This window comes from Lissotriton vulgaris, chromosome 4_1 (assembly GCF_964263255.1).
Source record: "Lissotriton vulgaris chromosome 4_1, aLisVul1.2, whole genome shotgun sequence".
Lineage (NCBI taxonomy): Eukaryota > Metazoa > Chordata > Amphibia > Caudata > Salamandridae > Lissotriton > Lissotriton vulgaris.
In genome coordinates, this window is record NC_141691.1 from 1,462,157,505 (window position 1) to 1,462,171,984 (window position 14,480).

The 14,480-nt window shown below is 44.5% G+C and overlaps 1 protein-coding gene across 1 annotated transcript in view; it reads right to left on the reverse strand.

Annotated features, from left to right (window-relative positions):
* LOC147724112 (ras-related protein Rab-10-like) overlaps nt 1-951 on the reverse strand; it is a 116,424-nt gene extending 115,473 nt beyond the window's left edge. Inside the window, exon 1 of the mRNA XM_086965697.1 lies at nt 384-951. Within this exon, the coding sequence (XP_086821823.1) occupies nt 384-573 (190 nt within the window). The 5' untranslated portion in view covers nt 574-951. The remainder of the gene's footprint in view (nt 1-383) is intronic.
* Nucleotides 952-14,480: the final 13,529 nt, after the last annotated feature.

Here is a 14,480-nt window from a genome sequence, read left to right on the forward strand (position 1 = left end):
TCAGGTTGTGCTTGTAAGAACCAGGCAGGAAACTGGAGACTATAGGAGCTGGCCTTGTCAAGCCCGAAGCAGCTAAAGCTTACACCAAGATGTGCCTGTCAGCACAACTGAGGGACAAGTGTAAAAAAAACAAAGTCAAATGCGACTCGCTGCAACCAGACTCCCAGATTCCATGCTTATTTTTCTTGGAGTGAAAGTGAGATCTCTTGGAAGGAGGACAAGGGAGAGAATAGAAGATATGCAAACAGTGAGAGGCGGTTGGGTGAGAAAAAGAGTCCACGGAGCAAGGTAGGGCTTTAGAGTGCAGGTAGGACCCTGAAGGAACAAGTGTTGGTAAATCACCAGGTGTGGGGAGAGGCGAGGTGACAGGAGGTGTTGCTCACCTATGGTGGAGATGAGAGACGGCAGTGCTTTCTCGGTGTACCTGCTGAGGATACAGGTCTTGCCCACACACGTGTCCCCAGCCATCACCACTTTGGCCAGCAGGAAGCGCTTCCGAGAGCCGTCGGCGGGGCCGCCCGCGTGGACCCGGCGCAGGGGCGTCACCTGCGGCCAGGAGGGCCGCTTCTGCATGGCGCTGGGAGGGAGCTCCCTCTAGGTGGCCGAGCCTTTCATGTCGCCGACAGGGACTTGGTGTTCAGTCCTGCTGCACCGCGGGCGTCTGGGCTTTGATTTCTCAGGAGACCGACCCGCCCCGGGCCGCAGCCGTCGAAGCGAAACTGGAAAGAAGGAAGCCTCAGTGATTTGCGGCACGTTCAGCGCGTGACAGAGGGAACCAGGGGGGACCCGGGCTCCTGCGTCGCAGCTGGGCCTCCTGTAAGAAGTGGGGCGCGCAGGCTTCTCCTCAGTAAGGACTGCTCGAACGGGAAGAGTTTTACACATGCTGAGTATCAGCTATTGCAACATTTTTCAGTAACTAAACCCGTTTCTGTGGAGACCCGCCCGCCCTGGGAACCAAAGATCCCGCCTCCATGAGAGGCAGCCGGGCTCTGCTAGGGCTGGGTCCTGTTCCAGACGTCTGGCCCTTCCTTTAACGTGTCACATACGCACGCACACTTACCCGTTGAGGCACTACCCTTCTGGGAAGTTAACTTGCACACAGTCTTCTTTTACACATTATACATTCTGCATTCGATCCCATCACCTTGTGTTACGACACTGGTGTAAGGTAGTTTGTTTCTTGTTTTTTCTCTACACACCTACCCTTTCAAAATGCTATGAGGCACCTGGGCTTCACATGGGGCATGCCGAACCCTCCTTCGCAGATCCTATAGTAGTTAAACATGAATTTGAAACGAGGCCCCTACCTAGCCTTTTATTGATGTCCTTAAATTTGAAAGTAAAAACGATTGATTTCTAAAAAAAAAAAGCTGTTAAAATCTTTAAAGTAACCCAAGTCAGTGATGTTGTTCCTGTTTGCACATCATTGTCATTATTGCCATATTTAAGAGTATTGACTTTTTCCAGGATGTTGTGTTTCTCCTATAGTGCACATTGTAAATAGAGTCCCTCCTAGTTGTCAGTGAGAGTTAGGGTTGTAGTTGGGTTATTATAAGGGTCCATGATTGAGTGCCTCTGATGTCAGGTCAGATTCAGTACACGTTTGTCACAGTGCCCATCAGTGGGCCATAAAAGGGTTCAGAATGCAAGCTCATACAATCCTTGGCCCCTTTGCAGAGCTCACCGAGCAATGGTCAGGTGTGTGAACTGTACTTGTGATTCCATGTGAATGTGCATGACGGAGGTACACTGGGTCAAAATATTGACATTGAAAGAAAAAGAAAATGCAGTGCTTGCCGGTGAGTAGGTGCATTGTGCATCCCGGGGTGGCGAAGTGAAGAAGGCACATGGAAGTGCATTCAGGAGAGAGGGTCAAAGAGTGCGCTGAAGAGGAAAGAGATGAGGTATGAGAAATGCGGATGCAGGGTTTCTGATGGATAACAAAATGCATTAATGTATCCAACACTGCTAACAAACATTGGCAAAGCCAATAAGCCCGGCTTGTAATATAGGCGCATGCATACCCGTTATTGTGTGATATATCTTCAGTCAATAACAAAAAGCTTACAGAGGGGCACCACAATACTAGACGGGTGGCCGGCTATGGGGAGCACAGGATTTTAGTTCACATGCTTTAAGCCACACTCCTAACCACATAGCCTACGCATCTTGGAAATTATGCCAAATTATGCCATTTGTGAGACTCCCCCACACCTTTTTCATCCCACTTAATCCCTGTGAGATACAATGCTGCGCACAAGTAAAAGCTGTTTTGAATGTAACTGAAAGGATGACCCAAAAAATCCAATTAGAGTTCGCATAAGGGTGATACAAAAGTCACACCGTCTTAACAAAACGTAGCTGATGCCCAATCAGTGTCCAGGCGCACCCACCTTCTTATTGCAGATGCCAAGAGCCTGACGCATGGCTTACTGGGCTCTTCCTGGCCAATCACGTGCGATCTGCTACAATTAATACAATGCTACAGTTTTATCTCTCCCCTTGTACATTTTTAGCAGTTGCTGTTATCATGTAAACGGAAACTGTTCCCTTCCTGTTGTTACTGGCTTACATCTAGCGCATTTATTGTATCCTGAACTTTATTCATCCGTTTAAAATAGTAACTAAAACGTTGCAGTATGACAATGTAAAAGAGTGGACTTCTTACTGTGCAGTTCTTCCACACATCCACTGTTCTCCTCCCAGTTTTTTTTTTAAATCAAATGCAGATTTCAAATGACGTGCTCCCGTGTACTCTGCCAGCAAAATTCCTGAGAGAAATTATTTCCAGTCTGTGCTTAGCGATGCGCCATTCCTTAGGTTGCACAAAAGGAATCCAACATGTTTGGGTGGTTCGCTCACCCTTCTTGCCAAAACTTGCACGTGACCAGCAGTCTCTCCCTTTATGGTAACATCACAGCTCGAGTCAAAGGAAAATAATCCGCAGACTCTGCGTCTTCAAAGTAAGCTTCTTCAAAGGGCTACTTTCTATTAAAACATCGGTATTTGACGTTTTGTAACATGTACTTGTACATGAATGTTGTACTACACCGCCTTCTCGTGTAGAGCTGCGAGATTGTAGGAAGATAAAGCACAGGTCCCTGAAGTCGGCCTGAGACCCCTCTAGGCTAGCCACACAGGAAAACCATTGGCTCTGCCTGCAGCCTGTTTTCAATGGTAATGCTGTTGGTGTCAGTAGAGAAAGAGAAGGACAGATATATCTGAATCCTTAGCAGCTGCTCCAGCGTTTCTAAAACATACAATTGTATCATCTGGACCCAAACTCAATACCCTATTGTCCTTTCCAAGCTGGGTGAGTTTAAACCAAACTTACCAATTGGTTCATCATTGTCCATACCTTTCTTTTGTTCTTTTGGCGATGAAATCTTTAAAAGTTAATCAGGGTTTGGCAAAGTAATATTAGAATCTAAAAACTATCACCATAGAGTAATCATCATCTCGTAACCAATAAATGGCTCTAATAAAGACATACTAATTTGTGAGTTATAATGCTTTATCTAATAAATATGATTGCTCATCAAGTACAGTACAGCTCGAATCATAAGTTTCCAAACAAAGAAACATCAGCAATATAATATAATTTATTCATCTCAAATCTAGGCAATGAGTGAGTGGATAGGCGTAGAGACTAAAGTATAAAGAATAAGACATTTGCAAATAAATTATGCAAATTCAGAATATCATAATGTTAGACTTTGCCCTATTTTCAGGGTATTCCCAGACTTTTTGCCCTCCTCCTGGTATTTTTTCTGACCTGATGTTGGTGGTTTTAGGACTCTGGGCACTTTAAAGTGCAAGTGCTCTCGATGGTAAACTTGGTAAGATTGGTCTAAACCTGTTTGGCGTATTTAATTACCTATCAGTCCCTTGTAAAGTGGTATCACATATATCCGGGTCCAGTAAATTAAATGCTACTGGTGGGCTTGCAGTGCTGCTTGCGCCACCCACCAAAGTAGCCTTTCAAACCTGTCCAGGCCTCTGCCATTGCAGGGCCTGCGTGCGTAGTTTACTGCCGATGTGACTTAACACATCAAGTGGGTCCCACGTCTGTGACTTCCCTTTTACTACAAATCAGTGCCCCTAAGGTAGGCCCTAGCTAGCCCTATGGGCAGGGTGTGCTGTAGGTAAAAGGTAGGACATGTGCCTTAACTGTGTGGCATTTCCTGGTAGTGACAAGCAGCCATTTTGTTGTTTCACTACTGTGAGGCTGTCCTCTCATAGGAATGCATTGAGGATTCCCTGATATGACTTTAGGTGGTAATTTCTGACAGGAGAGGAGTAGCGTGGTCAAGTTTGGTATGCTTGGAATATCTGTATTAAATGCTGCATAATGGTGTTCGCAGATTTACTATCATTATTTTAGAAATGCCACTTTTAGAAGTAGGCATTTTATTGTGCCATGTGTCTTTGTGCCTGCATGTTGTGTATTGCATGTCTGGCCCTGGATGACAGGGGCTAGGGAGGTGCAGTGGCTCCAGAGCGACTGGGGGAGTCAGCGTTAGGCTGAATAGGCCGATCTGCATTTGGAGTAGTGGGTGTAGTAGCACCCATGCCTGAATAAGACTGTGCCTGCCTTACACAATGCTGGCTACGCCCCCTGTGGTGTGTCTGGGGCCAGAGCCTATACTGACAAAGGAGGGTGTTTGTGCACATGAAAAGGTGAATGCAAATACCTCCCAGAACTGGTTTGGACCGGGCACAGAGCCCTGTGCCAGGGGGAGAACAAAGAGCATAGGTGGTATACATATTGGGGCTGTGGCCCCATGTAAGAGTGCTGTTGGGTGCTTACTTGGAACTTGGAGGAAGATACTAGCCGGAGGAACCGCCGCCAGGGACTGCCTGCTGCCTGCTGGGTGGCTGAGAAGACTGCCCTTATGCTAGGGCACCCGGCGTGCTGGCCTTCCTGGGCCCTGTTCTCTGCCTCTTGGATCTCTCAGGGCTGGGGAACCTGCCCTGCAATGCTTAGGCACCTTAGCGCTAAGTGAGCGCTGGATTCCAGTGAAGGACTGCAGTTGCAGGGGTAGAGAGAGCAATTGCGCTGTTGCAAGAGCGCAGTGTTATCTCCCTCCGTGTTCGTGGAGAGGATTAGGCCCCTGCTACAGTGGCGCACATGGAGCGTTCATGTTTTCCTTTGTTCCAGATATTTGAGCCCCAGGCGTGGGATTCGTGTTGTGTTGTGTTGCTGTACTGGGTGAGCGATAACCCCTCAAAGCTTGTACTGCCACTGGAAGCCAGGCAGAGGCTGTTGCCTGGTTGTGAGCAGGGCTGAGGCCTTGAGCAGGAACAGCTGGGAACAAAGACCGGAAGTCAGGAAAAGTCTGTGCTTGGTTTGAGGCGGGACTCCCGTAGTGACAAGGAGAGCCTCGCATAGGTCGAGAAAGAGACGGAATCTCGCAGGCTCACAGGATGCTGAGGAAGGACCGGAACCTCCCGGGCTCCCTACTGCCACATCCCACCTATCTCCCACAACTGACCCGGGGAGAGGAGAGGCCCCAGTGAATGGGGCCTGCGACGCACACTTGGTGCGCCCAACTGCGGTCACAACTGCGCCGCCAGATCGTGGGAAGGTGCAACATGGGGGGCATTTGTTTTATAGAGAGACAAGGGTGAGTTGCACCCTAGACCCCATTATAGTACGGGTATGTTGAGGCCATTACTCTGCTTCACAAGCAGCTGGGGAGGGGGGCTAGTTGAAAGCCCCGTGTCAGCAGAAGGGACTATCCGTGGGGAAACCCTCCCTTTGGGACAAGAGCATTGCAAGGGTGCCCACGACTGGCCCCGAGATTAAGGCCATCCGGTCTGATGGTCGCCCCTATGTTTAGGTGGGGCCCTAGGAGATGTGGTGTAGCGTTCAATTATTGTGTAGTTTCTGCCTACGAGGAGCCAGGATGTGTGCACCCCTTACAAGTGTTTACTGGGGGGCACTGATGATGGTGGGCATAATGTACTACCTTTCTGCTGATTATATTTTGGATCATATGCTAAGTAATACTATGATGTCTGCATAATGGCTTATGCTAAAGTGGTAATGTGTGCCTAATGCATTTATGCCAAGTACAAGGTTACCAGTAGTTACTGGTTGTTTTCTCTGCCTGTGAATTGTGAGGTTTTGACAGTGGCCCGGTTGGTATTCACCTGTTACAACGCATTTTTTACTCCGCACTACCACTACAACGCGGGCATTACAACGCATACCGTTACAACGCATTGCGCTGGGGGGCGCTCTAGGATAAGAGGTAAGTTTAATTTACTATCCAACACCTTCCCTAGGGTCCACGGGGACTGGAGTTAGAATAGTAAATTATACTTACCACTATCCAGCACCCCAAAGCGCTATGCGTTGTAGCGGTATGCGTTGTAAATACCGCATTGTAATGGTACGCGGAGTAAAAGTATGCGTTGTAACGACATACATCCGGCCCGGTTGTCCCTGTAAGTGTATATATAATCCCTGTAAAAGTCATACCAAGTGCCAGGTGCACGGTGTATATATGTGATTACGTTCTAATATATTTTATGAGTAATGCAAAGGGTATTTTTTATATAACCTTGTGTGGAGTTTCTTTTGTAGGGTGCCTAGTGTGTCGCTGCTGTGTGAGTGTGTTGCGCAAACGCTTTACATGTTTCATCTGGGATAAACCTGACTGTTCTGTCAAGCTTCCAAAGGGGTGAGCAGGGGTTATCTTCGGTGTATAACTCCCTTGCCTTGACTAGAGCGGTGGTTTCTGCCTGGCTTAGGCACTCGCCCCAGCCAACCAGAAATCCCATTTCTAACATTTGTAGGTGGGATTGTAGTGTAGTTCCTAGTTTCCCACTAGGCCCTGCGCATTGGAATAACATAAACAGTAGTATCGACGTGGAACTGCGGATATTCCAGGCCTCCACTGACTATGCTAAACTTAATTGGGTGTGTTACCAACTAGCTCAGAGGTCACTGGAAACTTTCTTCTCTGCATGGGAAGTGATCAGCTTCCCTGGCACAGACAAGAAGGGATTCAGCTTTCCAACAACCGTGCAACATGACAACTTTGCTCCTCAGATCAAGAGTCAATCTCTAGGGTCGTGTGAAACAATAGACAGGTATTTCACTCAGTCAGGTTAGTGCAGTTTACTTTCACGATATGTAGAGAATAGAGAGACGGGCGTTTGTCAATAAAGGGTTAACATTTATTGAACCGTCTTTCTTCTCGTACAAGAGAAATGTATTGCCACAATTGCAAGACTTGTTATTATAAAAAGTACGTACAGTAAGATAAGAATTGCGAAATAATACTGTAAAAGCATTGATATGGTTTCTTAGCCATACAATGGTTAAAAGTAATAAAACATATATACATTCATATATACATTAGGCTAAAATACTCAACTGGTGCTTCTAACTAAGCCTACCCCAGTGTGCCTGACCTAAGCCTAACACGTGGAAGGGGAGTAAGTAAGTAGCTTTAAGTTAAGTTGGTTTTGCCAAGGTTTGCTTCAAGAATTCTCATCTAAGGGTTTAGTCCACACCATACCTCTGAATAGAATGATGGAAGTCTGGTATTTCCTTCAGGGGGAAACTCAATATCCCAGTCACCCGCGAGGGCAGACCAGAAACGCTGGAGCTCTGTTCAGCGCGTCGAGAGGAGGAGGGGGGACAGCGTCCGCGGGCAGCTTGGCATCTGCTGGGCTCTTCGCAGAGGGACGGCTGTTCAGCTCCTAAGCTCACCACACCATCGTTCGCGCTTTAGCAGCGATAATGGTATCAGTAGCTTCACCAACAGCAGCGGGGCAGCAGCATCAGCTGGCAACAGGGTAGCAGGCTGCAGCACAGGCTACGGGCCACAGGCTCAGCAACACAGCATTTGCTTAAGGCAACGTTGGTAATATTTATACCTGACAGGTGCCGGGTTTGACGCAAGTTTGCTGGACATAAGACGTCAATTAAAGATGTCACTAGGAAGTGATAGCTATCAGTTGCTCATTAGAGTTCCATTACTAATCAAAACACAGCAAGCGGGGATTTCCAGGTTTGCTGAGTTTTTATCTTGTTGAAGAACTCGGAGTGTTAATCTAGGAATATCAGATAGTGACTTCTGCTCTGTCATTGCACTAATTGGTTGCAAAGGAAGTGGCAGAGAACTATTCTGGAATGTGGCTCTGTTCGTGTGAGGCCAGAGATGACTTTCTGAATATCGCACTTGAACGGTTATGCCAATATAGGGAATAAATGGATTTATAGCCGAATAGGGGCATAAGGTCGCAGTATCGATCAGGAACCTAGATAAACACGCAACACCCACTCCACGTTTTCATGTCCATCAAATTACTAAAACTAGAGCAATTAGATGCATGTGTAACATTGCCCACCCCAAAATACATAAATGCATTTGAAATAGGCGTATATTGTAATACGTGAAATTTAGGTACTGTACGTTTTTTGAAGCATAGAAATCATTCAAAAATTATTGCATAGTGAATCAATGAACGATTATGCAAAAAGAATTACACATGAAGTATCTCTGACAGAAGAAGGGTGAGATAAATCATCACATATAAATGCATTGCAATAACATGTGCTAGAGGCTGGTGTAAGTTTGTTATGTCTCTAGATGTGTATAGAAATAGAAGTTTGAAGCTTCTGTTCTCTAAGAATAGTTTTTACCTTAAGCAAAGAATTGTTCGTGCCAAAAAAAGGTGAATATTAAAAAATGTCCAAATCAAAAGAATTAATGCTTGAACGGGGAAAAATAGTTCCAAAGCTTTTTGCAGTTTTTGTTGATCAAAACTGAAGGCCGAATTCAGAGTTCATGGGAACGCTGTGTGTCGGAAAGCTTCTCAAAAGTTATTGTTTCTGTACGGGTGAGAACATCGTATCAGACAGGCTCTCAAAGAATTGGTCTACAAAATCAGGTGACAGTTCAACCAAATTAGATAGCGCTGTAACTTGGCAGGTGTGAGAATGATTGCTGTCATCATAGGCAGGATCAGCAATGCTCACAGAAGGTCGTACCTGGGTGATGCTGCTTTTGTCACTTGCTCCACTGTTACCACCTAGTCGTAGCACAGGAGTCTCAACGAATGCCGTCATCAGGATTGGTAGCCGCTGGGGACAACACAATGCGTGAGTCGTTATTGGACTGAGCAAAGTATCGACGTCCATTGGTACTGCTGATGGAAGTGAAAGACAGATGTCCAACACGCACTCATCTCCGCATAGCATACATCGAAGTACCGGTAAGATACAGTTCTGCCATATAGGTCTGAATGAAAGGAACCAGGTCATGTTTAGATCTCTCAGCCTGGCCAATCCAAGGACATTAGTTATCCTGTCCCGGTAGCGCATTGCTAGGATTGTCTCTTCCATTCCCATGGGAGCTATGTCTGAGTTTCGGCTTGCCATAACGAAGCAGAAGGGTCAAAAATAAAATCCCTGCTACAAGTCCCAAAAATAATGGTATGCCGCCAAAAACAGAGTGAACAAAATTAGGAACGATTCCCCAAATTGCCTGAAAAGGTGTTAGCAGTCTCGTAAAGACTGTCTTAAATATGCCTGGGATGCTTGTGGCACTAGACATGTTAAGGAGTTGGCTGAGCATTTCTACGAAATGCACGGGGCAATTTGTTGATAAAAGGTCATGAACTTCAGTAGCTGTCCTTGCAACTAGAAGATCATACGTCTCTTTTGATGACGTTATAGGCACTGTTGTCTGTAAAAGTACAGATTTCATTTTGCTTAAAGTATCAATTCGTATAGAATAGAGATTCAGACGAGGCCAGATGGGAGTCACTGTGTCTGCAGGCCCACTCGGGAACAATGCTTGCATACAGCATTTGACCATGGATGTTACGCTTACTAGATAATTTTTCCCTGGCACAAGGCCACAACATCTGTGATCCGTTCTAAGAATGTAACTCCCGTTTGCAAGTTGCATAAAGAAGGGCTCTATCTGAGTTGCAGGTGTGACTAGCTGGTGGCATGAAAGGTTGTTAGAATTTCCATCACATGCTCCGTGTAAATTAATACCCTGACACAAAAGTATACCGCTTAGTGAATGTTTACAGTTGTCACCACTAAGAAATACATTTTTGTCGCTGTCACTATAGCAAGAATGTGTGTATGGTAATTTCCATTCTGATTTTACATATCCTTTACCCAATTGTTCATACTGGCCAGCAGGTATGTACTCAAGGCACTTTTTAAATCGGAAAGTTGTTATCGGAATTGTGATAATTCCGTGTATTATCCATTCAATGACAGGACTCTCTGACATTGTCAATGGTAATCTCTCGATTTTTTTGATGCTCAGGATGAATAGTCTGCTCCTTTCTGTGCCAAACTGATCTGTTTATCAGTAAGGTTAAGAATGGAAAATAATGACGTTGTGTTGATTAAACGCCAAGGCACATAGCCTGAACGAAGATTTTGCAGCGTCCAGCCTAATTCTATAATAGAACGTAATTGAGATTGGCCATGTTGTAACATTAGCAAGTCTCTGTCTATCACATCAAAGGCAGATGATACAATATTGTCCAACAAATATATTCTGGAGGACAGAGTCATTAACCCATTGTCCACTTCAGAAAGTGATTTTTCCAAATTAATACGATCAATTTCTCGTATTTTTTCAGCTGTTTCAATTTGTTTGACTTTCCAAGCCTCGTTGTAAGCAGCATAGATACTGGTCGCTATGAAACGCTTTTGAGGCTGTTTGCGTGGTCCAAGAATGAAATCGCGCAAATCAGCACCATCTTTTAGTAAAGACAAGTGTTGCTTAATTTCAGCCAGTGTGGATGATGTTAGCCATTCAAGGCAGAGTTTCCCTACACTGTATGTTGTTATTATCCCTGGATGTTGTCTCTGGGAGTATCTCGGGTCTAATCTGTTTTTTTTTAACCCCTGTGTTTTATTCAGGAATCTATCTTGACAGCTGTTTGTGTCAGTAGGCCAGATTAACCACTTTTTCCAATCAGGATGTGTTCTGTTAAAATGTAAGATTTGTGAAACGTCTAACTCAATATCTGCAGTTGCATTCTCAGGTATTGGCTTTGGAATAGACGGTGTTTTAAGGTCTTTGATCCTAGCTAGGCCAAGACAAGATGTTTGGTGTATTGTGTCATTTAAAAACAACATTTGTTCTGGTATCATGCAGGTTCTAAATAGTGCTTCAATGCCTTGCACCTGCCAATCTTTTGTACCCCAAAATTGTTTTCGTTTCAATATTATTTTTCCAATAATCAAAACCAAATGTCATCATTTTGTCATAAAATGCTTCTGAATATATCAATTTAGAATTTGTCAGCATTGTTTTCATTCCTGTTTTATCTAACAGTTTGTAATAAAATGTTTCTGCATTACTGGTGTTAAACCCTGAGAAGTATTTGAATTTCTCAAAAAATGCTTTAGAACTGCTTTTAGGTGGTGTAGCACAATGTTCCCATTGATTATACATAAAAACATTTCTAGGCTGTGCAGATTTATGCAAGTAATGATCACCATAGTGTGTGTAACAGAATAACTGCTCATAACTAGATGAACCTTGTAAATAATCATGATCTGTGAATCTAGCTGACATTACTAAATCAGACATCATGTCATTAATACTGTTAAAGTCCCAATCATCAGAGAATGTACTCGGTGTTACAAAGTCACTTAAGGAAACCTTCAGTTGATGAGGATATTTCAGGATTTCGACCGGACCATATATCTCATAGTCAGTTTTCTCCCATACTACCCCACCAGGTATTGGAATTGCTGTGACATTTACTGTTGACAGTTCTCTTTTCTTCACGTGGGATGATCTGTGTGGTTTCAGGACTAGGTTGATGTTCTGACTTGCTGTGTCCATTGTAATATATTTTCCTTCAATTAATTTTCCCAAACACAGTACCATGATGAGCCAAAGCAGGAGGAAAAATACACCTAGACCGAACCAGAACTCTAGCCAAGGGGAAATAAGGTAGATTTCCTTCAGTTGATGAAAGAGTTCCGTTGCTTTTTCTTTAAAAGTCATTTTTGTTTCTGGCATCACTTCGGGGTCGCTTTGATCTTCAGAGAAGTTGTCGAAGTTGATGAAATAACCAGAGGCAGTTCTGTCAATTGATGGGATTGTTCTTTCAATCTGTCTTTCGGTAGCATTTTCTGATGCCACATTAGTGTAGACTGGTGTTGTTTCTTGACGAACTGTTTCAATCTGTGTCTCAAGAGGCACGAGTTCCATGGCATTATTGCATAGTCCTTCATTGTGCACTGCAGGCTGATCGAATGTGATTAGTCTTTCAGTTTGAACCTCTTGAATTGTTGCAAGTTTGGGTATTCTGTTGTTTCTTGGGAGTCCACTGGGCCTACTGTTGATTATAGGCCACATGCTTGTGGTTTTACCAGGTCGATGGACACGACTCTGTTCTCCTTTTTACCAGCAAGGGGCGGTAGCACAACTGATCTTGTTCCGGTGACTGCCAAGACAGGTACTGCTTTTCTGTAAGAAGGCCCAAATTCCTTCTTAACCGGATCTTTTCTCTGACTAGATCCCCAATCTTTGGAATCCAGACAGGCTTGCTGGGGCTGTTGCTTGTGGTGCCTCGTCAGTGGAAGTTGGCTGTTGCTTTAATTTTATGTTGCTTAAGGATTTTCTTGTTTCATTCAGTTCCTGTAAAACAGCCAAACGATCCTTTACATCAAAGTGCGTTGTTTCTTCTTGTACCACTGACATCTGACTATCGAGGTCCTGAATACGCATTCTAATTCCGAACAATAGTTCGTATGGGCTGAAACCTTTTAGAGAATTTCTTGGCATGTTATTAAGACTAGTCTGGACACTTATTAAATGTTTGACCCACCCAGCGCCTGAACCTAATACCTTCGCTGTTATAGATTGCTTTATGTCACGTTTTTTTCTTTCTACCACACTATTCCCTTCGGGGTGCGACGGACAAGAATACCGCAACCCAATTCCTAAACTAGCCATGGCCTCCTTATAAGCTCGAGAGCTGAAAGCAGGACCCTGGTCAGAATGGAACGTGGTAATTGCGTATGTGCCGATAAAGACTTGCAAATCTTTTATAACCGTTCTAGCGTCAGCCGAGCGCTGGAGGCCACATTTTTTAAGTGTGTTTAGCCTTAACTGTGTACAATGGGATGCGCTTCTCTTCTTTGATTGCGCAGATAGACCGCCTTATGCTGTCTAGAAGGGATCCTGAAACTACACTGGCCTGTTCATTACTGCGATCTCTGTTGCAGTCTTCACAATTTTGAGCAAAACATTGGATATCTATGCTCATTCCTGGCCACCAGTACTCTGATTGTAATTCTTTCAGAGAAACCTTAATTGTTTGGTGTCTCAGACCCAACCCCATGTGTGCTTCCAGTAAGAGGAAGCCCCTCCTGCTCCTGTTTGGAATTACTCTGTCCCCCACTCCAGGGATTCGAGCAAAAGGAACGGAGTTTGCATCGATTACGTATGCATAATTGAGTGGATAGTTCACGGGTAGTGCTGCACAGTCGCCTTTTACGGTCGTTTTTACTGCCAGCATGGTTTCCCCGTCTATGTATTTATCTGTACGCTTTTTTGTGGCTACGGAAGCCGGTTTAGTTGCTGCCGCTGTGGCTGTATTAGCCAATGAATTCCCTGCAACGTGAACGCCATCACGTTGAAGACTCTGTGCGTGAATCACGTGAGTCTTTTGTAGTTCTTTGTATAAAAGAGCTACCTGTTTCCAGAGCAATTTATGCTTTATTGTGGCACCTGTGTCATCTTTGTAGTCGTTTTCAATCCAACTCTGTAGCTTATTGTTGTAAGAGTTGACGCAAAAATGAGAATCGCACACTATAAGTGTCGGGAATTCACATTCTGCATTTTCGAGCGCCATCTTTAAACATCTGATTTCAGTTCTCTGAACCGAACAGTTTCTTACAGATTCAGTTTTTGTTACTTTCGGTCTGAATTTACCGCACAGCCAACGACCTTTAATGATCGCACATGCTGCATCGTAGGATTTTCTCTCTACGTTGAAATGCTGTACAAATCCATCTGTATAGATTATACAGGCGTATTGTGGGAGAGGTAGAATTTCGATTGGCAGAGGATATTCTTCTTCATACTCTAAATCATTCAGTTCTTCGTATTGCGGAGCGAAATAGTATTTCACATCTTCCGCTCCTAGAGAATCTATACACTGTATCCATTTAGGATCCAGTGACACTGTAGGCAGGTTTACTGGGCTGAATAGCGCCTCGAAGGCGGATTCCGCTGTAAGGATATTAATCTGTTTGCCGTGTGCTAGTTCTCGCTCATTTGCTAATGCGATTTGCACTGCTTTCACAGTTCTTTCTGTGTGACTGAATGTTTTTTCTGCTTGTGTATACAAGTGAGATTTAATTGAAATAGGTACCTTTTCTCCCTCATTAGAGGTCAGGTACGTGAATCCGCATCTTCCTGGGATGACTCGGATTACAAGATCGTGTGTATTGTCACGTATATCTA